Below are 26,147 nucleotides of genomic sequence, written 5' to 3' on the forward strand. Positions count from 1 at the left end.
AAATGTTTCCTATTCCAAAAACTATCAGAATAAGAAGCTGATTGTGGTGTGGCAGCCAACGTTTTACATGGTTATTTCATATTGGGTTTCTTTAGCACTAGCCCCACATTTGGGGAGGTCCATCATTGATTTGTACTGTGCAGTTAGTTTCCTGGTAGGGATTTGAACTGGAGCAATTCATGTGTGCAACAAGGTAATGGCACGAACTGATCAATGTTCTCAAGCTGACTGGACTGGAATCCCACCTCCATCCCTGTCTAGGAGAATTTGGGTGATCACACTTTTACCAAGTTTGTTTTATTATAAACTAGAATAAAAATACTGTGCACCTGCTGGGATTAAGAGGGATAAACATAGAAAAGTTCATTGAATGGTACATGAGACTAGCCCAATTCTATATGATGTCAGTGACCACTAACCCTACAAACTCATGGGCGACAGTATGGCAAGTGACAATTATCCTTGGTCCTAATAGAATTATGTTCCTCACCCTTGGTCTAACACGTATGGACTCTGGTCAAGTCACTGCCAAATATTTGCCAACAGGCCCTTGCTCTCCAGCAGTGGGTTAAAAGAATATAAAGGCCCAGAAGCTAACCCCACCAGCCACATTGTGCTTCTCCAAGGACCAGCCCACTGCTGACGCCACAGATGCTCAAGAGCACCTTAATCCATTTGTGAACCAAGTATAGTCTAGGCCTTGCTCAAATACAGATGGATGGTGTTTTTCACATGAATGAACGTTCTGCTAAGATACTCAGATACTATGTTTCAAAACCTTTGGGCACACACATACCCCGTTTTTAAATAGAGATGGTAAATTTTAATGTTCAATGGTCCTTTATCTTTTCAAAGCACTTAACAGGCATTTTGCTAGAAACTATGTATTCCTCTAGTTAAACAAAATACTTGTTAAATGTCTACTATGTGCTGAGACATAAGAGTTAATAATAAAAGAGAGTTGCTGCGCAAACAGCTCATCATTAACAACACAAGATGCTGAATGTTAGGAGAAAACCAAGGGACATGGTGAGGCCACAGACAAGAATCCAGGAGCTGCTTCCCTGTGGGATCTTCTGGCCTGGAGCAGAGAAGCAACCCAGGCTTCTGTGGATGCAGGTTGAGGAGCATCTCAGTGCTGCACACATACCACCCTCTCCTCATTGTGTTGTTTCCTCTGCTGCTTTCCCTCCACCATCCTGGCCACTTCATAGCTGCACTCACAGGCTGGGGACTTCAGCTGGCTCATGACCAAGCAGATGGGCAGCTGCTTTACGTGACCTTGTTGTCTCAGACCTTTGAGTCTTCTCCTGGGGAAGAGTCTATCCCCTAGATACCTCCCTTGGCTTATGGAATGGTGGAGAGGGCAGATTTCATGCCTGCCCCTACACTACGGGCAGTCTAGTATGGAAACTAAAGTTCTAAGCAGAAAGTAGAAAGCGGCCTAACTGGTGCAAGCTGTAAAAGAACAATAATAATATAAAGTGTGAGGCGTGATTAACACGTAGAAGAAGAGCTGGCAACTTAACCTCTGGCTTTGAGTTTACTGCTGAGACATTTTTCTGCTAGTCACTACTGCACCGTTCTGTCCTGCCTTGGGCAAGATGAACTTACAGTACCCTTCATAATTTCCTTTATTGTTATCATAGCACATGTAAATGTGTAATTGTGCAGAATAACAATATTCAATTGTATCAATGTCTCTCTATTCTGTCTCGAGCTTAACTAAAAGATGGCCTAAAGCTTCTGAAGAGTAAGGTGTAATAGTTCCCGATGTGATCTCAGCACTGGGGAGGTGGACCAGGAGGTAAAGCCATTGTTGCTATGCAGTGAGTTTGAAGCCAGTGTGAGCTACATGAGACTGTACTCTTAAAAAACTAAAGTGGGGATGGGAGACCTCTAAGGAATTACAGTGTTTTCTATGAATTTCACAAAGTAAAAATACTCTGTGTGTGTGTGTGTGTGTGTGTGTGTGTGTGCTTTGCATTGCTACAGAGAATTGCAAAGAAAGTCTAAGAGAAAGGAATGTTCAATCCCAAAAATGTTTAGTTTTGTTTTAGTTTTTGAACTGAGTTTTAGGGGAATATCCAAAGATTAAACACACCTACACACATACACACACACACGCACACACGCACAATCAATGCTAAAAATAATCAAATTTACAGTCCTTATATGCCTTCTCAGTGCTTAAATTCCAGGCATAAGACACCATGCCCGGCATGCCAGGCATTAACTGTATTAACACTCAACTCCACAGGACCGATGAATCAGATGAGAGGATGTTTCAGTCATAGGCATATTAAATCTGTGCCTTCTGAAAATGGTCAAAAGAACATTTTAAAATGCTTTCTTTGGGGAGCACCTATTGAAGATTCTGCCTTCCTAGTCACGGATGGATTGAGTTAGCTTCCTTCCTCTACGTTCATTCAGTTCCTGTCTGGAAGGTGGGAGGAGTTATTTATATATGTGTGTGAACAGGGAGGAGGGAGGCCTCCACAGCTTGCCAGCTAATTGCATGCAGAATTCTGGCACCTTTTGCTTGGCCCTTGGCTGCTTCCCCACACGGTGTCTGGTACTAGAGACATGAAATTATGAATAAAGCAATAATTGGCCCAGTTTCTACAGTGCAGGACACATTTTTTTCATGAACATTAAAATTCAGGTTTTTTTTTTTTTTAATCTGAGAAAGAGTTAAGCCTGGATTCTGACATTAATTTCCACTTGGCAGAGTGGGTTGTTTATTTCTGTTACAGAAAAGCATTGACTCCTTTTTTTTTTCATATTCTGCAAACCTAACTCATCTTTAAAACAAAAAAGAATCCCTTGCTGTCTTTACTATGCATTTATATTGATTCCAACTGATAATTCTAGTTGTCTTATAGTTTCAGGCATTTTCTGTGTTTTCTGTTTTGGGGTTATGCTTAAAAGTCAGCTGTCAAATGCAGTCTTTCCTTGTTTTTCTTTCAGATCTTGGATGCCAATGGGCTTGTATACATTGGTGCTCAATAATACATATTTTTATACTAACTTCCCTAGAACTCTAGAATTCGTTCCCTCTCTTTGAATTTGAAATCCTACACAGTCTCCACAGAAATCAGACATGTTGATATCTACTTTCTTCCCTCCTTTCTACTCTCCCTCTTGGCATAGGCTCCAAGGGTTGCTACCTTGCTGTCAGGTCTCAGCATGTCAAACTTATTACTGTATCACATCAAGTCATTAAAAGCAATGACCACTTTTAACATAATTTGCCTTTGCTTGAATATTGACAAATATGTCTCTTAAATATATTCCTTTCTTAAATCTATTTCTTAAATAAATTCCTCTCAGAATAAATACATTCTGACACCATCCTGGGTGGACAACAGCCTGCTCATTTTCCCATCCACTGACATTAACTTTGGAAGTTTAAGTAGAGAAACATGTAACACTTGGAGGAACTGTGGGAACTTTTTTTTTAGGACAACTGCATAGGTGTCAGAGCGTAACCCTACGGACAACAGAATCTATACACAATATCAGGGAGATGGGCTAGAAAGAGGAAAGACAAGAGATCAAGAGTGGCTGTCTTGGAAGAAGTGAACTGACAAGAGCTCATGAGTGTTGTTGAGCGTCTCTTATTTCACAGCCTCTCCATTTTGTTTATCTCAGGGCTTCCATTCCATGTCTTAACTATACATCTCCTTCTCCAACTGCCTTTTCTTTAAAAATCTTCTTCTAAATAGCATACATAGAACTAAATAAATGCACACACACACACACACACACACACACACACACACGCACGCACGACCATGATGACAGTGCTTGCATCTTACAAGATGCTTGGATTCTTTAGCTGTAATCTCAGGAAAGATAAAACAAATTTAAGATTGAAGTGACCCTTTTTAACAATTGATGTTGCCCGGCAACCCCTCAAATCACTGCACGTTGGCATGCTTGGGCTAATTTGATTCTACTGGTGATTCCAAATGTAATCTTAAAAATAAGTAAGAGGAGATGGAGAACTCAGTTGTTAAACATGCATACTGCCCTTGAAGAGGACCCTAGTTCTGTTCCTTATGTCTATGTCAGGCAGCTCAATCATTTGTAGCTCCAGCTCCTGGTGGATCTAATAACTTTGGCTTCCTTGGGCAGTTGTACTTGTGTGCATATATCCACACATAGACACATAATTAAGATTTAAAAATCTATGTAGGTGTAATTTGACTGATATGGTCAATGTCATTACCTGCAACCTCCTTGAAATTATGATTCATGCGTCTTCGTTGTAAGTGGTCCAATACAGGTAAACCTCACTAAACATCTATTTGCAGAATCAAATCAAATTGTAATCTTAAAGAAGTTCCTTTACTCATTAGAAACTAGAGAAACAACACCCTAAAACTGTTCATTCAGGCATAATCCCAGCACTTGACGGCTAAACTTGTAAGTTTGAAGTCACACTGGGCTAGAGGGTGAGATAATTGCCCTTTTAAAAACTGAAAAAAAAAATTGACTTACCGTGATTTATAGTAACACTGACTAATGGGGCACAGTTAGAATTTCCTTCATTTTTCTTAAAGGAAATTTGTGTGGGCTGAATGTATGTGCTGTATGCTCACACGTGTCCTTGGGTGTGTGCCTATGTGCAAGGCTGGAAGACAGGGAACGATGCCTACTTTCTTGCTCTATTGCTCTCAATCTTACCCTTTTAGCAAAATTTCTCACTGAACTTGCTCAAGTAGATTTTCAGTTAACAAGCCCCAAAATTCTGCCCCCACAGTGCTAGGGAAACAGATCCACACCTGGGCTTTTACCTGGCTCATTGAATCCAAGTCTTCATGTCTGTTCCAGACATGCTTTTATATCTACTGTGCCATCTCCGAAGCCACCAGTAATTATTTTAATATGAAATCCTTCCATTTTACTCAACATCTGTTACTTCTAAGGTGATTTTGTATAATCTTGATAAAAAATTCCATAATATGAAATAAAAGCTGAGAACCAACAATGACTTTAAAATCACTTTAAAATATATATTCCTAAACCTTAAATCTTGTTAACCCCCATTCTCCACAATGCTCTTCCAGATTATCAATTTTAATCTTTTTATAATAACTGTTTTTCAAATAGCTTCCAATTTTCTCAAAAATGTGAGTTTCTAATTTGCCTTTTGTTAGTATTCAGCGATGAATTTTACTCCCTCCCTCCTCATACCTTTCTCTCCCTCCTGCTTCTCTTTCATCTGTTTTTTGACAAATTCCTATGTCTCTCTGTGTGTGTGTGTGTGTGTGTGTGTGTGTGTGTGTGTGTGTTCCTCACATATGTCCAACACAAACTTACATTCTGGTCAGAGAGAAAAGTGTGTGTATCATTAAGTCTAGAGAACTATAAATAGTTCCAGGTAACTAGAGTGATACAGTGATACACACTTGTGGGTATCAAATACTGCTGACAAATGTATTTCCTGAAATATACTTTCTTAGGAGATATAGTACTGTATGAAAAATTACCTGCTGTTTCTTAAAATAAGCCTTCTCAACTGACATTTTCCTTGCCTTTTCTCAGCCTACTAAACATTACTATGTGCCAAAATATACAAAAGAGTAGTCCGTAGTGATTCTTTCATTCTCATTCAAAAGAATTTATTTTTTGCTTAAAGAACATAAACTGTAAATAAAGCTTTAAAACACCTCCCAGCAGCCCATGGTTGGGAAGGAACTCTTCATAGGCATTACAGGCATCTGACTTTTCCTAATCTGTTCTAATGGGGTTAGGATAGAGAGACTTACAATAATAAGGATAACACCTATGCTGCAACTGCTAGTTAATGAACAAAAATTAATTACATGCAAGGAAAGAACAACGAAAAAAAAACCCTGATTAGGAAAGCAGCCTTTACCTTAGCAGAATCTAGTATTGATTCTTTGTTTTGCTGTAGATCTAGGTAAACCAGTAGGTCCTGGAAGCTGCTATGTAACCCAGGCTGGTCTTGAATTTATGAATTCTTCTGCCTAAACTTCTCAAGTGCTGAGATTACAGATATGGGCTGCCACACCTAGGAAGTTGGCTTTTTATCTATGTTGTAGCAAATACTTGAACAGTTTAAACATATACAAACTAGTAGTAGGTCCTTATAAACTAGACTGTCTCCCTTTCTTAAGCACAGCAACCTAATATGATAAAATCATAACAGAGAAGCAATTCAAGACTTCTCAAATTAACCAAGAGAAGCCAAGCCCCATGATCAACTGGGACCCGTTACCACAATTTTTTATACTGCCTTTTGTACATGACTTTGTTCTTGAAACACTACAGTCAGTAAAATGTTCAAAGAAACAAAAACAATTAATTCAAGATTAGGTAACTAGAGGGAAACAGTTTCACCAAGTCTTCAGTCTAGATGGTGGATTCAAAGTTTTACTTCTTCAAAAAGTACTTCAGTTGTTCCTGTAGGGAAAGGATCTGTTCATATTTCTGCTTCTCCTGTAACTTCAGCTGTTCCAGCACAGACTGGAAATGACTCTTGAGGGTCGGGTTTTCCAATTTTCTGAGGAGATCTTTCTGTCTTTGTGCTTTGCCCTGAATCTCTTGAAGTTTTTTCTCCTTGGACTGGATCAGCTTCTGAATTCCCAGAATTATTGAACTGCTACTTTCATTAGCTTCGCACAAGCTAAACTCAATAAACTTGGCTTGTAGCTCTCTTTCCAGGACTTCTTCAGAATCATCTTCCTCCTCTTCCTCCTCATCCTCCTCATCATCCTCTTCTTCCTCCTCTTCAGCCTCTCCTTCCTCTTCATCCTCTTCCTCCTCCTCCCCTTCTTCCTCCTCTTTTTCTTCCTCCTCCTCCTCTTCCTCCTCATCTTTATTCTCTTGATCATCTTTGCCACTGCTAGAATCACTGAATGTGCTCTGAGGCATAGCACATGCTGATGAGAAATGACCACCTACTTCAGAGGGCAATGGAAGATATGGAGTGCAGGTCTGACTTTGTACTGCCTTGGTTTCATCATCATCAACAACGATTTCCCATCGGCTGCTGATGGCTTCGGCGTCTGAGCGAAGCAGCCTCTTCACTTCCTTTTCCACATCTTTGCAATCAACGTAGCCACCATGGCTTTCTTCGTTTTGCTTCGTATCCGGGTGCTTTTTCGTTGGTTTCCGAAACCGTTTCTTTCTGACATTCTTAAGTGGTGGAGTGATGCCGTGCTTCCAGATATATTTTTCCTCTGCTTCCCTTTCGTTTCCCGTTACTGTAGCGGAAGTTGCTGGCTCTTCTGGGGAAGAGTGGAGATCACCATCGGCGCCGCACAGAAGCATCTGGGAAACATCTGCCGTCTTATAGAAGGTTTTCCTGTCGTGCGTTTTCAGGCTTCCAATAACGCAAGGCAAATCGACAAGTTTGGCAGACAGCGAAACGCCATCCACCTGAACAATGGCGTGCCGGGTGTCAGGAGACAAGTCAATTTTTAGTTTATCTCTCATGGCGGCATTTCCAGAACGTATGATCTTCCTGACGGCTGAAGCATGTTCTGGGGGCAGACGCAGGATGAACTGGCTCTCAAGTTCGTGAGGAAGTTCATCTTGGCTTTTACTCATCTTGGCTCTTTGGCCTATCCGCGCCAGGACTGACGTGAGGCTGTGCGGCCTGGGCTCGACCTTCCTTTCCGCTGTCCTGGGAGGGACCAAGAAGGGGGCGTTGGCTGGGGCCTGCGGGATCTGAGGGCTGCAGCGAGGGCGAGGCCTCAGGGAGTCTGTCCCGAAGGAAGGATTAAAGTCTGACCTCAACAGGTCGGATCGGTCAGCACGCTGGGCCCTGGGGCAGGTAGCTGGCCTCTAATGGCTTCCTCACACCGCGTCAGGCTTCGATGGCCTCCCGGTGCGGTGCCTCCACTCGTCACAGCAGGTCTGCTGCATGCCACCTCGAGCGGGCCTCGCAGCCTCCTCGTACCTCTGTTTGCCTCTACTCCTCCCTAGTCCTCCCTAGTCCTCCACAGTCCTCCACAGTCCTCCGCGGGCCTCACGGCCTCCCTGAGCCTCAGGGCGCCAGCCGCCTCAGGCCTCGCGGCCTCCACGTACCTCTATGTGCCTCTAGCCACTCCTCCACGGTTCTCCACGCGCCTCCCTGGATCCTCCGTGGTCCTCCCTAGTCCTCCTCAGTCCTCCCGGGCCTCCGCAGGCCTCTGGCAGCTGCTTAACGGACAGCAGCGAGCCTCGAGTCCGCAGGCGCGCTCCGGCACATGGACCGGAACTGACTCCGAAAAGGACCTTCGGCGCCCAGCAGGCACTTCCGGTCACAGGCCTCCCGAGAGGAACACCGAAGCATCCAAAGCGGACTGTTTTCACCGAGCCGGGGTTGTTTCGATGTTCTTTTGTGTGTGTTTCTTGTTTTATTGGTTTGGGTTTTGGTTTTTTGTCACTTAATGCGGCAAACGCGTGTGACGTATTTGGGGGTTCCGCTGTGACGTATTTGGGGGTTCCGTGAGCTGTTAGCTTGTCGGTTGGCTGGGACTGCCTTCCGACTCCTGGAATCTTCACCAAACCCCCTTCCTCAGCCATTATTTCTTTCTTTCTTTCTTTCTTTATTCATTCATTCATTCATTCATTCATTCACTTATTTGTTTACTTATTTATTTCAAGTTTTTTTCGAGAAGGGCAGAAGGCTATTGGGCTCGATGCTAGCTAGCGATGTTCCCAATCTAAACAGCAGCCGATTATACCAAAGGCCACAAATACGGGGAAGGGAGTGGGGGCCTTTTTTAAACAACTACTTCAGCATGCTGTAAGTTGTGAATGCCAACCTGAAAGAACTTTTATTTAACATTGGGATCTGTTAGCTGTTAACTATAGGAATGGCACAATGACTCTTTACTCCTAAATAGCCTAGTGCTTGTTCACAGAAACAAAAAATAAAGTTCTCTTCTCATCATCAAAGAACAACTACTGACTTCTGGAAAATAAAACCTTTTTACCTCTGGTAAAATACTATTGCCCAATAATTGCTAGTTGTTTCTATACAGGCCTTTATAGAGAAAAAGAAATGGGAGACAGATCCAGTGAGAGCATGAATCTATAATCCAGCGGGGCTTATTATTGTTGTTATTTCCCTTGAAAAATGAGGACAATCTACAAATACATGACTTTTTTACTTTCATATATCTCGACTTTTAAATTTTTTGGCTTTTTAAGGACAGGTACATATTACAAACGCTGACAAGCTTCACAAATGCATTAAATATGTGCAGCTGCTAAATGGATTTTTGAATTGCCTTACTTTCTCCTTCCATTATCTTGAAGTAAAAAGCAGTATGGCAGTCATTTCTTTTGTTCACTCACCCAAATAGCAGTGGATAATGTTTTTGAATTATTCTGAAGGCCTACTATAGCACTGTTCTTGGTGAGAGACTCGATGAATAAACTGTGATCATTGATCACTACTCATCTATGAATACTATAAAGCACAAAAATCAGGAAGCTGACGTTAATACAATAAAATACCTGTAATCTGTAATTTCAAAAAAAAACCTCAATTTTATTACTTAGTTTGTGTAACTCAAACATCACAACTGAGAAGATGAAAATAAATTATTTCGAAGGGAAATGGAGAGAAGAGAGGATCTCATAGCCCAGACTAGCCTCAAAAGAAACACGTAGCAGCTAAGGATAATCTCTAAGTGTGCACTACCACATATAATTTCATATTTGCTAAGCGTTATTAAATAAAAATTAATCTGACAATTTCAAAGGTTTGGTTATATAGTCAGACTTTTTTAAGTATTTTATTATCTAATGTGATGATACATATGAAATACACACACACACACACACACACACACACACACACACACACTATTTCAACAGAAAGCTGAGGTAAATGTAATCAAAGAAAGGGGCCGAGGTCCAGTCCCATCAAGAACCTGAACCTGGTAACTTTGGTCACTTGGTTATATCTTCAGGGACAAGGATATAAAGAAGGGGTGGTGGAATCTCCCTCTGTGACTAAGGAAAGCAACTGAGGTCAGGCGTGTGTCAGGGGGTTCCAGAGAGGTTATTGTGTAGAGCAGTGAAGGTGAGAACTGGATTATGTTGGAGACCTCAAGATTTTAGAGATTTCAGAACTGTGGGATGCCTGCCAAGAAAGGCTGCAGACAGGGTGTGGAAGCAGTCCAAGAAAGAGAAGTCTAAAGAGTACGTTGATATCAAACACGGTGATGTAGAACATGGTGATTGGAATTTGCCCTACTGGTTTTCAGTCTGGCCCAGTGTTTCCTTATATGGGCCCCTTCTTGCCAGTTTGGAATGGTAATATATATTCTATGCCATTGTATGTTGGAACTATGTAATCTGCATTTTGATTTTGCTCCAGCACCTACCTACTTGCCACCATGCTCCCTGCCAGAATTACAGTGAACTAAATCCTCTAAAACTGTTAGCCTGCTCCCAGATAAATGCTTTCTTTCATAAAAGAGTTGTCTTGGCCACAGTGTCTCTTCACAGCAACAGAAGAGTGACTAAGATACATAGTTTTATGTAACAAATAACATATGAATATTTTATGCAGATGTAAAATTTACTCAAAAAGAAAATTCTAGAACACCAAATGAGAATAGACATACATAACATTTCTACTGATCTTTCTTTACTTTAGTGAATCATGTTGTATGTTCACTGTACCATTCTGTCCTCAGTCCAATACTTGCCTCAAGACTGAACTAGATGATGCTTTATTATCGATTATTTGTTTTCTGGTGCTAACTACTATAGTAATAGAGCTGTTTAAATTTCATTTTTTTCCAGGCATGCTCATTTTCTTATTTGCATATACATCTCAGTCCAGGTCATTTTCTTGGGTTACACCTACTCACTTCGTGTTTGTTTGTCTGCCACTGCATGATAGTGAGTTTTATCATTTGTAATGAAATTGTAGATAAGAAGCTTCAGGAAACATTTGTGCTAGAGATAAAGTGTGTTGAGTTAAAAAGTGACTAAGTGGAAAACTATTTTTACCACAGGCAATACCACCCACCCAGTCCGCCTTAAGAGGAGGATTTCACACGCTAAAAAAAAAATAGAGATAATTCAGGAAAGAGCATCCTTCTAAATTAGTTGCAATTTCACATTCAATGCAATGTGATAAAGAAACAGGGAAGAGCCAGCTAAAATCTATGTATGCATCTGTCAAGCAGTTATAAAACTGCCTCAGCGATAACACAGAAAATAGCCACATTATTCACTGAGTGAAGGCTGAGCTGATACACTTTTGCTGATATTTCAAACAAATGTTGGTAGTTTAATGAGTAGGTGATGTATTTTTTCTTTTGTTTTGAAAGAGAGAGAGGGAGGGAGAGAGAGAGAGGGAGAGAGAGGGAAAGAGAGAGACAGAGACAGAGAGAGACAGAGACAGAGAGAGACAGAAAGAGAGACAGAGAGATGCTTGAGTGCTTAAGGATATGTATGCAGATGCCAGAGAAAATAATGGGTGTCTTCCTATATCACTTTCTGCCTTATTTTTCCTATTTACATTTGTTTATTTAATGTGTGTCTGTGTGCGCACGTGTGTGTATGTGTGTGTGTAAGCATGCCCGCATGCGTGTGTGTGTGTGTGTGTGTGTGTGTGTGTGTGTGTGTGAGTATACCATGAATCCTTACAGAAGTCAGAGGACATCTTATGGAAGTTGGTTTTTTCTTTCCACTATGTGGGGCTCAGGGATCATAGACTCAGATCAACAGTCTTGGTGGTAAGTGACCACTACTAACTGAGTCTTGTCACCTACCTGCCACCATTTTTTAAGACAATACCATTTTTTATTTTTGTGATTATAATTGCATTATTTCTGATTTCCTGTTATTTTTCTCACTCAAAACCCTACCATGTGCCACTCTGCTTGTTCTCTTTAAAACTCATGCTCTCTCTTTTTAAATTTTCGTTGTTGTTGTTGTTGTTGTGTGTTCCTTAACATATAAATCCAACCTGTTCTGTCTGTATAATGTTGCTTGTACATATGTGCTTTCAGAGCTGACCATCTGGTATTGGATGACCAGTTGGTGTGCTCCATCCTGGGGAGGACTATTTGTCCCATGCTCGGCATGCCTTAGTTGCCTGTAGTTATCTGTTGAGGGTTGAAACCTCGTGAGCTTTTCTCCTCTCATGTCAGCATGTCTGTTGGCATCACCCTTGTTCAGGTCATGCTTAGGCAGCCATGTTGGTGAGACTTCATGAGTGTAGTTTCTGACCTTTCTAGGAGACACAATCTCACACAATAACCCTAAGGGTATGGAAGGGGCACACATAACTTGGTGGTAACCAACAGCTCTGTGGTTGGACTTGGCCTGCTCAACAAGAGGGAAAGCATGCCTGATACCAGAAACTTAGTCAACTACCCAGGACTAGTAGAGTCATAGATCTTGGAAGAGAACATACTATTGTCACTTTACTAAACAGACATAATCCTTGTACCAACAAGTAAGTGTAGTTCTCATCCCTCATCAAGGAAACTTGTCTTTGCAACAAAAAGCAACCATTACAGAAAACCACAACCAATCAAAATGCAGAATTGCGAAGTCCAGTCCCAACAGCTACATCTAAAACAAAATTCCTGCACCTATGATGCAGGGATCATTGCAGAAGAGGAGGGAGGAAGAGTACAAGAGGCTGAATTTTCCCTGAGATTGTGTTGCCTTGTTTTTTGGGACAGACTCTTTCATGACCTGGAAGTTCTAGGTTTTGGGGTGAAGCTTGGTAAACAGTGAGTTCCTAAGATCTACCTGTCTTTGCCCCCAACCCCCAAAGCTAGGGTTTACATAAATGTGAAGTCATGCCTAGCTTTTTACATAGATGCTGGAGATTTGAACTCAGGTCTTTGTGCTTACAGAGCAAATGCTCTTATCCACTGTGTCATATCCCTGGTGGATGCATTTTTTAAGTAATTTAATATTTTATTCTTTGATAATTTCATACATAAAAATAATGTACTTTGATAATTTTTGCCCTACACCTCCCATCATCATCTGCAGTTGCCTGTGATCCCCTTCAAACTTCAATATTCATAAATTCAATATTCAATATACATATATTGAATATTCAATACTCATATACATAATACATGTACATACACATATGCATACACATACACCTAGAAGCCATCAACTGTCAATAACTCCTCCTTGGTGGGCAAAAGCTTCTGGGCCTTTCTCCATCCATATTTGAATGTTGACTGGCTGGATCTTATACAGACAACTACAGTTGCAGTGAGTACTAAGGAGTCAAAAAACTGTATTTCCTGCTTCCATGAAAATAATTTCAATCAGAATTAAACCGGAACATTTAACACATCTAGTTATTCACATTTAGTAGGACATTTATTCTATTAAAAATTATAAATTTTCTTTAGAGTCTCAATTTTCATGATGCCCAACCTCAAAGAGTTCCATATTTGTACTTACCTCGTACTCCTCATGGAGACAGAAAACTGGATTCTAACTCTGGCAGTTTTAAGCCCATTTTGTATATGAAATTCTACACAGTGGTACTCCTCATATTTCTTCTATAAGTTTCTTGCATTGGCTTCCTGGAATATTTGGGTGTAAGGTTTTCCATGTATTTCAGCATGTTATGTTTTGAGACAGCATCTTGAGTATCCCAGGCTGGCCTTTAACCCATCAAGTAACAGAGGCCAACCTTGAACTCGTGACTTTCATGTCTCTGCCTCTTCAGTACTATAACTTCAGACATTCACCAAGCCCAGTTTATGTGGTGGTGGGATAGAACCTAGGGATTTGTGCACATATTCTCCAGCCAAAAATTTGGCAGTTTTGACCCATTATTTCTTAAAACATTTGTGTGCCTTCTACTTCAAACACTGAAAGTGACTAGGCTGTCTGCAATAACCCTATAGCTAGCTAAGGCCCTGTTCATCCTTTCTTACGACATTTTCCACTGAGTGTTTCATTTTGTATCACTCTATCACTTCTTAAATCTTACTCATCCACTCTTCTGAAACGTTTAATCTACTGTTAACCTCACCAACTATTTTTTAACCCAGGCACTGTAATTTTTACCTGAAGAAGCAATACCCAAGTCGTTTTAAGTACCTTCTATTTCTCTTTGCAATGTTCTTACTTTCATTTCCTTTATACTGGACATAGCAATATAAGTGTGATAATTGTTTCAACACTCTTGTCTGTGGTGGATAGCCCTAGCCTCTTGTTGTCATGGTAATTCCACTCCTGGGAGGGGCTGTGAAGGAGGAGTGAATCTTGTAAACCTTCTGTCCAATCAAATTTGTTAAATAAAGGCTACAGCCAGTGATTGGGCAGTAGAAGAGGAGTGGGAGGAGCCAGAGGCAGGGAAAGAGGATAAGACCAGGAGAGCCGTTGGAGTAGGGAGTTGGCAGTTGGTGGAAGCAGAGGGCAGTGGGTGGAGAGAGAGAAGACGAAGAAGACCTTGACCTAGGAAACCGCAAGTTGTTAAGAGCTCTTTTAGCAGGGGAATAGTGTAGTTTAATGGTAAATTTGCCCAATCTAGGCATGCAGCATTCATTTGATATTTATTGACTTGTGTCTTTTCTTCTATGGACTCCCTATGGGCAGGAGATTTACCGCAACACTTGTCTACTAATTTAATCATGTGTATCATTTCTGGGTCTTTTTGCCAACTCTTCCCATGTATATAATATATAGTGGTTTTTTGATGCTTGAAGAGCTTACAAATATTTTTAGATTTTAAACATTGAGAATTTTACCATATTTGATTTGAGTTGTGTTTTAGTTTGGGTTTTATTACTGTGAAGAGACACCATGACCAAGATAACTCTTATAAAGGACAACATTTAATTGGGGCTGGCTTACAGGTTCAAAGGTTCAGTACATTATAATCATAGCAGGAAGAATGGCAGCATCCAGGCGGGCATGGTGCTGCAGATGCTGAGAGTTCTACATCTTGTTCTGAAGGCAAACAGGATAAGACTAGCTCCCACCTGGTTAGGAGGAGGGTCTAATAGCCCACCCCCACAGTGACACACTTCCTCCAACAAGGCCACACCTACTCCAACCAGGCCACACCTACTCCAACCAGGCCACACCTCCTAACAGTGCCACTCCCTAGGTCAAGCATATTCAAACCACCACATATTATTTTTTTATTCTTTTACATATTTTGAATTGTCTCAAATTCCATTAATTCTCCACATAACTAAGTTATTTTAAAACCAGTTTAGCTCCTTACAGGGTCTCATTTTCTTTGTTGGAAGAACCAAACCAGAGTTCGATTTGAAGCCAGGGAATTTAGACAGCAGTTAGACAGCAGGGGAAGCCTCAGTAGGTGTAGATAAGCAGTGTACGGGCAAAATGAAAGTAGAAAGGGAAACACTGATGGCACGAAGGGCTAAACAATGAGTGGGGTATGGAGATGAAGGTGTGGGAAAAGGAAGTTTAAACAAGGAAGTGGAGAATAAAAAAGCCCATGCAAACCTACCATGCTATAACAATAAAATAAAAAAAAAAATACATCAGAGTTTGAAGGGGAGATTCCCTGTGTGGCTAGGATAATGTTATTCTTACTAGCAATGAGATACAGAACAAAACATAAAAAAAAAAAAAAAATACCAGTGTGGTATATGAGATACCTCCATAGAAATTGCTATTCATGAAGGTACCAAAGGTCCCCTAAGTAATATGTTTTCCTCTCCATTTGGTTGTCTAATGATATGATGCTATCGCTAAAGATTCCACACACTTTACTTGCAAGATATTGAGAAATCCATCTGGAACTGAGCTAAAAACTTCTTGAACATTGTCAGAAAAGAAAACATAAACAGTTTGACCCAACTGTGAACTTTATGAATCGTCATAGCAACCACCAAAAAAGATGTACTCACATGTGCAGCAGTGGCATGACTATTTGGGGGATCACTAAACTTCTCTCCAGTTAGATGTGAGGCCTGCTCTACACGAGGTTACACATGCCTGATTCTGTAAACCCTGTCAAAAACCCACGCCTAGGTCACTCATGAGTCTTAGGAAAGAAGATAACAGATGTTTAGTTACATAAACACAATGTCAAACTAACTTCTAAATACCCATGTTTGTATATCTAGACAAATACTACTCATCCCATTTTGCAATGAACAGTAGTAGACACAGAGACTGTTAGCAATCTAAGATACTGAGAATAAGGAACAGTTGAGGGTTCAGCCATAGGCAAGACATTTCTATGACTGCCTGTAAGGATCAGAGAGCATTTCAGATGATGGAGGAAAGAGAATAAAAGGTCTGAAAGATAGAAGACAGCATTTGAAAAGCCCTCTAGATGCTATACAATAGTTGTAATCCTGAAACTGCAGCAGCTTCTGTTACTTACACTGGGGCCTCCACGAGATAGGCCTTGTCAACCTTTCGTCATGAGCGATGGCGGGGTTCAGCATGCTCTTCTGTTATTGCTGAACTATTGGGTACTAATAGTCTCTGGGAGACAGCATAGTCTTCAGTTATGAACCCATCGGTGATCTCACACAGCTCCAATGCGTAGTTCCAATCCCGAGGTCACACAGACGGCCCTGATCGAAGACAGTGGGTCACAAACAAAGCAAAATCCAGAATATACAGCATTTGAGAAATTTGTAGATAAGAAAGGTGGTCAAGGGAGGGAAGGTTATGGGACGGGGGAGGAGAGCAACTAGAATGCATTATATACATGTATGCAATTGTCAAAAATAAAACAAATTAATAGGAAGAAGAGCAGAAGGAATAAAAATTCCAAATCTTTCCTTCTCTCCTCTCTTCTCCCTCTTCTCTCTCTCTCCCTCCCTCTCTCTCTCTCTCTCTCTCTCTCTCTCTCTCTCTCTCTCTCTCTCACACACACACACACACACACACATACACACACACACACACACAAAAGAAGAAATGTACTTTGTCTTTTAGAAGGTTTTGCCAATGTAGTAATCCAGTTAAGTCTAATATTTTTATCGATTTAATATCAACATTTTGAATGAAATTAGTCTAATGCTGTTATTCATCAACAAGATGGTGAGTCTATGGGTTGGGGAAAAACCAAAATACATAGTTGACACTGCATGTATTTTAAAAGTCAAGGTATACTATGTGGCAAAACAGATCTTGGAGCCTGTTGTGGTTTCCAACCTTGAGATTTTTACACATCTAACTTGTAGCACAGTGTACCAAAGAATGTTCTCAAATTCTTTCCCTAAGATTCTGAAGCCTACAATTAATTTTAAACCCATATATTGATTTGAGGAAGGAAAAAGAACAGCTAAATTAGAAAGCTGGAAAGATGGCTTAGTTGGTAAGGTGCCCACTGACACAAGCATGAGAGCCTAAAGATACCCAGCACCCACGTGAAAGCCAGGCACTGCAGTGTACATCTTTAATCACAGTACTGAGGAACAGAGACAACCAAATCTAGGCAGCCTAGCCAAACTAATGATCTTTGACCTTGGTGACAGACTCTGTCTCAAAAACTAAGGTAGATACCCAAGGACCACCTCTGTCATTCACATGCACGACCATCTACATGAACAAATGTACACACCTTCATGAACCAACATAAAACCAACACACACACACACACACACACACACACAGGCTCACACACAAAAGCTAAATTACCACACATTTAAACTCTGAATTGATTTCACAGGTCCAGAAAGCAGAAGGTACAATTTCCCCATCGTTAACTGGATCCCATGAAGATTTTAATGAGTCTGTGACTGGTAAAAATGAAAATATATCTACAATATATAGAATATATCTACAATAATAATGTAAGCACCATAAACCAGTTTTATTCCATGTGCAGAACACTGTTGTGAAGAACATGTTTTTTCTTAAGCCTGAAATGATATCCTCTTGATAGATCAACTTATCGATCTCCCTCTCAAGCTGCCGGCTGAGTTCAGTGTGAGAAAAGAAAGCTTATTTGCTTCTTGTCATTAATAGTTAATTGTTATTGCAGCCTCTCTGATGGGAGATGTGGGGTAGGGAAATTATATCCATCTTTTGTAAAAGTACTGCAACATTATTAGAGGTGATCACATGGCAGAAAAGAAATGTCTTCCTTGGGAGAATAAAGGGAGTAGACACATAGATTTTTCTTTCTCCGCTCTCTCAAGCACTTTTGTAAGTAGTCCACATGGGATAGTAAAACACTGCTAATGCTTCATGAAGGCTCCTGTGTGCTAGAACGTTGTGCACTTGTGTGCCCCAGAAGCAGGCCTCTCAGAGTGTAGCAGGTGTCCGTTATCATTTCATACTCTACTGGACTGTGACTTTCATCCACCCCATTGTTGATAGCTCGTGACAGGCCATTATGCAGGGTTTTAGAGCATTATTTTACATTACTCTGTACTGGCTCCTAATATAACCACCTCTGAGATTTTGTGGCTTCCCTAAGTAATCAGGAAGAACAGAAGAAATTTGACCAATAAAGGTTAACTCACGGGGAGAAAATCAAAAATGTAACTGCCTTAGGCACAGTAGAAAGACAGATGACATTGACAACACCCACTGAAGAAAACCCTGCTAAGGGTTTTCTGACTGGAGTGTAGAAAGCCGGAGTCTGATACAGCATCTTAAACAAATAAGCTGTTTGTAAATATCAGTCATGGTTAAATAAAACCATTGAAGTTTTTGGATTATTTGGAATCATGAGATCTGTATGTGACATCAGAAGATGTTGTAACAGTAAAGTCACCTCTGTGTCCACTGCTTACATTTATGACCTTGGGCATGCCACTGAAGAGAGAACATAGTAAGAGAATTATTCAGTAACCTAGGACATGCAAAGAACTTAGAAAATTTTAATATTGTTATTATATATAATATATAATTATATATTTATACACACATATATATGTATATGCATATATATGTGTGTGGATATATATATGCATATATATATACATATATATATATATATTTGCTTTGAGTGTCTGCAAAAATATATGAACATGTTTAAAATAAAGGTACCCAAGACATCTGCTGTGTTGGAACACATGAGAAGTTACGTAGACAAATGTAAGCACAAATGCTTATGAAAGTCAATCTGTACTAAATGTGACATTTATTAGAACCGTTTTTCAATTGCTATAGCATTAACTTTTGAGAGCTCTGGAAATCCTAACAAATAAAAAATATACATGCATTTTTTGACTTATGTGATCAGCCAACTATGAATATTATTCATCTTAGTTTTGATTTTAAAGCTGCACGGGCGTTTCAGATTTGGTAACATGTTTACTGTAATTCCTACATAAAATTGACACAAACCAGAATTGAAAAGTGTCCTATTTTGTAGGCATCTGTCAGTCCATCATAATTTCCCATGAAATTATTATTTCAGAACAGTGTCTTTCCTTGTCAGTCGGTTGAGAAACTCTGGTCGAGTCTGTCAGATGCAAGCTTCTAAGGCTGAGGCTGAAGACGCTCTTTTGTCTTATATTTTTATTGACAGGAGGTTTTATTATAATGAGTCTGCATCCCCTAGCCTTCATTGTTACTGGGAAACCATAGTGACACCGGGGTACGCTATGACTTTCTTAGATGCTTCCCTGCCCATTTGCTAATACGTGTTAACCTTTGGAATTGTAATCAGTTCAATTAAATCCTAGTTAATGCTGGCAAGATGTGCAGTTATGGGAGTGCCACAATGCATTCAGTTAAGTTTGTTTTATTTTTCTATGATATCTTAGAAATAATTGTCTGAGGTCCTTTGTCTCTCTCTGAAAGACAGACACATAATTATGCTATTTTCTTAAGAGAAGAGAAATAGTCATGGCACTGAGATTCGGATTATCCTTCAAAGGCTGAGTACACTTCTTATCCTGACATGTTCATTCTTCCCACAAAGCTATCTCTCCTCCCAGTACCTTTATCAGAGAAATATTTTATCAGTGGGTGTTTCTAGGCAACCTAAGCTTTTGGTGTAAATTTTCTATTTGTTATACATAAAAACAGCATTGCTCATTAATTCAAGGTCTGGGAAAAATGTCACTTCAGAATTGATTTTAAGGTAATTGTTAAAAAGATAAATGGCCATTCTATTAAAAGTTAATGTATGCTAATCTTTTACCATTCATTTTGGAATATGCATAGACATTAAAGGAGAAGATTTCTCCAAGAGTGATAGTGTTTAAATTTTTTTACGTCTTAAAGATGTATTTATTTTACTTGTTGGAGTGTTTTGCCTGCAACGCCAGACAAGGCATGTATGTATGAGCAGCATGTTCATGTCTAGTGTCCACTGAGGTCAGAAGGAGGCATCAGACCCTGTGGATCTGGAGTGACTGATGACTATGAGCCACCATATGGAACCTAGCCTGGGTCTCTGCAAGAACAACAAGTACTCTTAACTTCTGAGCTATCTCTCCAGTCCGTGATGCTTACATTCTGAATAACAAAATGTTACTGAGATTACTACTTAGTGTTGGAAATAGACCAGGCAGTCCCACCGGTAGACATTTAATAAATGTCTCCTGCAGAGCAAATTCTAAGAACTGAGTGTAGCGCGAGTCATCCCACCCACCCACCAGGATTGTGTTCGTCTTCTCAAGGAAGTTTTTATTGGCACACAGCTACCAAAAATAACTTCAGGGTGGACCTTCACGGTAGACAAACATTACCTGAATAAATTTATAGGGGAAAAGTCCAAATTTACAAAGATAAAGAGTGAAACTCGATGACATCATTGGAAAAGTACAGCTGTATTTATCTGGCTTACACGGTTGTTTATCTTTCCTTTGAGTACTATCTTACAAAAGCAGCCTACAAAGGTGTCGTCTGTTCCCAAAGTTCATCTACATAAGGTGAAAAATTAGTTCAGTAACATTCAGAGTTCAGCGTTGTCCAAGATTGGGCAAAATATCAACAAGAACAAAAAAACATTAAGATCATTTAGAAGATTTGATAGAGTGTCTTCAAGGAAGATGAAATGTTAGAGAGTTGTTCACTTAGCTGTTGTGTTCAGTTTTTCCCTATCACTGTTAGCTGAACTGGTTATAATAACAGATGAAATTATGTTCCATCCACATATCATTTACTGTTGATTTGAACTGAAGGCTTCAGTACACAGATGATGCTATCTGAAACTTTCCATAAAGGAATTTAAAACCTACTGAATAAAATTTATCATCTAGTGTTTAAGATGCGCACGTGTATTATATGAGGGAGGGGAAATATTAATCAAAGGATATCATTTTACCTAGATAAAAGAAACAGTTTGAGAGATCTATTGTACAACATAGTGACTGTGCTTGAAAACAATGTATTAAATGGGCAGGGAGATCATATTCATTAGAAAAATAGTCCATAAGAAGAGACAGAAAATTAAAGTAACAGAGCTCATGCAATAATATTTAATTTCTTACTTACAAAAAATCTGCAAATGTATCATGTGATCTTACCCAGCTATACAGTCAGGTTGTAAAAACAAGTTTTAAATACAACTTTCAATTCTGTTAAGTTTTATTTCCTCAACTATTATATTTTAAAATAAACTAAGAGAACCTTGTCTTTTCTTAAAACACAGATGCATAAGTAAGTTCTTTTGTTAAGGGGAAATATTTTCATATACACAAATTATATAGGGCAGTAATAGAAGTAGATAAAAATGAAATTTCTGACTTGGGGTAAAAATTTATCCCCAAATAATGGAAGTAGCACTTCAGCTGGGGCTTTTGGGATAAATGAGACTTTGTGAAGAAGTTGTAAGCTACCAATTCAGCCAGATAAACAAAGGATATACAAGTGACACATCATATTTAGAGAATAGACAGATGAAATTATGGTATGTCTGGATCCAAGGAAATGTATCAATGTGTTGATAACAAAATTATATGCTGAGAATTTGCAAATACATTTTGGAATTCATTTATGAAGGATTTTTATTGCTGTGCCAAATAATTTAACTTCTATTGTTTGCCAAAACTTACCAAAAAAAATCAAAGCAAATTTCAATGGCATACTACTAATGAAATTTGGTGGTTTGGACCCACTTCCTATTCATTATTTCTTATGACTACATCCCACACCCATGCCAGCATCTTTAATCAAATAGAATGTTTTACCACCATCATCATGTACCAAACAGCATTCTCATTCTGCATCTACACGGTGCCTCTTGTTATGGGTTCTTCTGAAAGGTCCCTTCTCTTTCTAAATGGAAGGGCTACCCTTATTCAAGGCCCACTGAGAAACTATGGAAACAAAAGCCATCTCATAACTTTGCTGTGTTTAGTCACTCATACAGTAAGTAGAGTTGAACAGATGACGTAGGACAGCTCCAAATTCCTACCCTGGATTCATATATATCAGAAATAATGACCCAGCCCCAGTTCAAGGATACTCTCATTGCGGATGATCACAACAGGCAGCTGGTCTGAACTGCATTAAGATGCAACTGACTGGGTGTAGCTCTTCAGTTGCTTATGCCTAACTAAAATAATTGTGTTAGTTGATTATTTACCTCAAGCCTATGAGACTATGGCACCTTCAGGTCTAAGAAAGAGATTACTATAGCTTCTGTGTCTATTTTACCTCTTGACCATGGAAAGGACCAGATTAGCACTTCAGAATTTCTCCATCACTACATAAAGAATTTTTGCTTTGGCACAATTTTATTCTACATGCACCAACTTAGTCATAATATTAAAACTATTTGTGTATCTTTTAAAAATAGTAGCCTGGTGGTTAAGAGCATAGTCCTAGAATCAAACTGCCAGAGTTCAAATCACAACTTACAAGATACATAATTTTAAGCAGTGCACCCCGTTCCTCGGCTGCATGATGCAAAGCCTAACGGTTGTAGTACTGAGTTGTGAGGGCTAAATGAGATAGCCCATATAAATTCTTTAAGCTAGAGATAGCCCATATAAATGCTTTAACCCAGTGTCTCAAATTAATTGATCTTGCTTGTCAAGTTTGGACCACCGTCTTAAAGGAAGAAAGCCGCCACTCATATTTGTAATTTATAATGCTACTGGCTTGCTGTTTGAAAATGAATGCATGTCTAAATTAATTGATTTTAGTAGTCCGTGGCTTCAGAAAACAAAGCAACCACTGGCAAAGGAAGGTAGTAGAACCAGGCTTGCCTCAAGCACAGAAAGTCATTGGCCCCATTGAGATGCAGCCAGGTCCAGGAGCAGCTCAGTGATGAGCAGGAAAGGGGCCCTGTGTTGCTCTCCATCATCAAAAAGAAGAGAAAGGAAAGAGGAAATGGGGAAGGAAATGCCATGCCAGTAAGCTGCTGGGGTGAACGCAAAATCTGCAAATGTCCTTCAGAAAGCACAGAGTTCGACTCAGATTCTATAATACCTTCTAAGAAAATAAAGACACGTGCAAAGAATATTGCAGGATAAAATGGAAATAATGTGACTGTCAATAAGGAGTAATTGAGCAAATTTTGAAATATTTTCATGATGATGAGGTAAAGTCATAGTTTTAAATTTATAAAATGTCAGCATCTTTACAATGAAAGAAAAAAGATAATATTGTAGAGTCTCTATGAGAAAAAAATGCACAAACTTACTCATGTGGGATGGAATGTGCCCACATGGAGATAGATAAAATAAAATAGTAATTACCATCTCTCAGTGAGAATGAATATATTTTTAAATTATTTTTCATTGTACCATGCTTTTCAAAATTGAACAGTGGAGAACCGGAAAAATAGATTTTTTTTTTGTGTGTGACATTGATCGTGAAACTTGAGTTGTTACAAATACCGCTGCTGAGACTCATGGTCCACAGTCTGTTCATACATTTGCTCTGGCTGTCAGCAGTCTCTTTAGATGTGAAGACACAGGGTAGCGTGGTGGATGCCAGAAGTCAGAACACAGGCTGATTCTAGCCTCATTTCCACCATTAACTTCTGTCTGGCCTTGAACTAACTTTCTTAAATTTCACCAAGCCATATGGCTACTTGCGATGCTCTGATGGGGCATTTAGAGCTCCGAGGGCTTTACAGTGTGGTTGCTGCTTAGTTAGCTAGCGCTGGGGATCTTCAGATACTGAAACTGCATAGCCAGCTAAGCAGCTTCATGTAGAGAGACTATACAACTTAAAGACCTAGATTCATATCACACACACACACACACACACACACACACACACACACACACACACACACTTTGGGCCCATGAAAAGCCTGACAGCACAAAATTCAAAATGCAAAATGTGAGAACATACTCAGAGTCAGTCAAGCAACAGATTGGTTCTTATTTAAATAGCTCTCTCTCTCTCTCTCTCTCTCTCTCTCTCTCTCTCTCTCTCTCTCTCTCTCCCTTTCCTCTATCCTTCTTTTCTATTTTTTCTCTCATTTCCTTCTTCGTTCAATATCCAAACTGCTATCTAGAGAACTCAGGACCTTATGCATAGCTACCACTGAGTTGTGCCCCTAGCTGCACTGTCTCTCAAAATGTCAAATGCTTGCACTATCTTAAAAGTAAGTTCTTTTTTAACATTTTCACTCTATTCTCTGCATGCATACAAATAAATTCACATATGCATGTGCATGCATGCACGTGCACACACACACACACCTTATTTACTCTCAGGAAGTTAGATAGCATGTGGTTCCTCAGAATGAAAACCAATTCTGTTTCCTCATCAAATATGCAGAAATGACCTAATCATGGTCAGAAGGAAGGAACTGGTCTGACTTCTAATGGGTGATAAAGTACACAGCATGGCACTTCCTTCTGAGGTTTATTCACTTGACTTCTGTATGACCTCATTCCGTCTCCATGGGCATCATGGTCCTTTGCTTCATGCGGTCCTGTAACAGAGCCAGAGGAGCTGTGTGGAACTCTCTACAAGAGCTCCAGAGATAACGCTCCCACGCATCTTACTATACGCCTCAAGCCTCCATGCTCCAAATGATTTATTTATGTTCATTGTTCTTTGTTTATTTAATTATTTTCTAACATAACTTTATACAATATAAGAGGAATGTGACCATGTCTCAGTAAGTTAAGGTGCTGGTCATCAAGCCAGTTGATGTACATTTAATCCTCAGAACCCACACAGCAAAAGGAGAAGACCAACCTCTGCAAATGTCTGCTCCTACAGAAACAAATAGTACATATAAAAGAGTTTTAATGTGATTTTTAAAAACTACAACTGCACTTAGAATTACACAGGAAACTCATTATCTAGTTATTGCCAGTAATATTCAAAACCCCTTTAACTGCCATACGTGATACAGCTAATCTTCATTTTTTGCAAAATTTGATTTCTGTACATATCTCCTCAATATGCTCACCTGTGTGGTGGGGTAAATTGATAGTATTTGGTGAATCATGAAAGGACATCTGTGAAAATACAGCTCCTGAATAAAGGTGTTTAACTTAAAAATCTGCATTTGCACAGACAGCACCTTTAAGCTGGAACTGCTGTACTCTGGGGGATCAGAAAATTCTTTTCATACTAACATTTGTTTCCCTTTAGTGTGAACTCTGTGATCTCATATTCTTTCTTGGCTGTCAGGAGCCAATGTCATGGCTGATGACACTATGGGTTACACAAGCACGTTCTTCAGTAATGTGGACTGAAGACAAAGTGACACAGTTTCCCAAGAAATATTCTCCTTGGTAGCCACAACCTTCTCCGCTACACCTCTGCACCATCTGCTTTCTCCTCGGAGCTTAAAGATGGAAGCCAAATTTTTCTACAAGCACGAAGAAGATATAAGAGGAAGAGTCCAATCATGCTTCTGGTCCTTGGTATTATCAGAGGGATGGACCCACCTGGTTCTTTGAAGGAACAGAACCAATAAAATGGGAATGGCCATAAATAGTGAGATTTATTATAAGGATTTTGCTATCGTGGTATAGGATGAGAATCAGATCTTTGATCTTCAAGGTGGAGATGCAGGAGACTTAATGGGACTCTTCTATATGAGTTCAAAGGTCTGAGGAACAAAAGAGGTTATGGTGTAAGTTCTATGTCCATTTCTGAGGAATTGACTCAAAAACAATCACACAGGGAGAGTGAATGCTCTTAATTTTCACATGACCTTGTCATGGTGAAGTTCAATATCTGAAGATAAAGCTGTCTTTCCAAGGAAATAAACATGTGATTCTTGGACTTTGTTTGAAATCTTCTCCTCTTGGGAGACTGAGAACAATATATGCACATTAATATAAAATAAC

General features: G+C 39.6%; 2 protein-coding genes across 2 annotated transcripts in view; one reads left to right on the forward strand and one right to left on the reverse strand.

Moving 5' to 3' along the window:
* Ptprr (protein tyrosine phosphatase receptor type R) overlaps nt 1–26,147 on the forward strand; it is a 234,994-nt gene that overhangs the window by 87,073 nt on the left and 121,774 nt on the right. The window lies entirely within an intron of this gene.
* Nucleotides 5,617–8,531, reverse strand: LOC143435716 (transcription initiation factor TFIID subunit 7-like). The gene has a single exon (XM_076919186.1). The coding sequence runs from the start codon at nt 7,582–7,584 to the stop codon at nt 6,406–6,408; it is 1,179 nt and encodes a 392-aa protein (XP_076775301.1). The 5' UTR covers nt 7,585–8,531; the 3' UTR covers nt 5,617–6,405.

The sequence above is a fragment of the Arvicanthis niloticus genome, chromosome 22 (assembly GCF_011762505.2).
Source record: "Arvicanthis niloticus isolate mArvNil1 chromosome 22, mArvNil1.pat.X, whole genome shotgun sequence".
Lineage (NCBI taxonomy): Eukaryota > Metazoa > Chordata > Mammalia > Rodentia > Muridae > Arvicanthis > Arvicanthis niloticus.

Bases quoted from the DNA above. Each gene is read 5' to 3' on its own strand.
- LOC143435716 (XM_076919186.1), bottom strand. From the start codon at position 7,584: ATGAGTAAAAGCCAAGATGAACTTCCTCACGAACTTGAGAGCCAGTTC.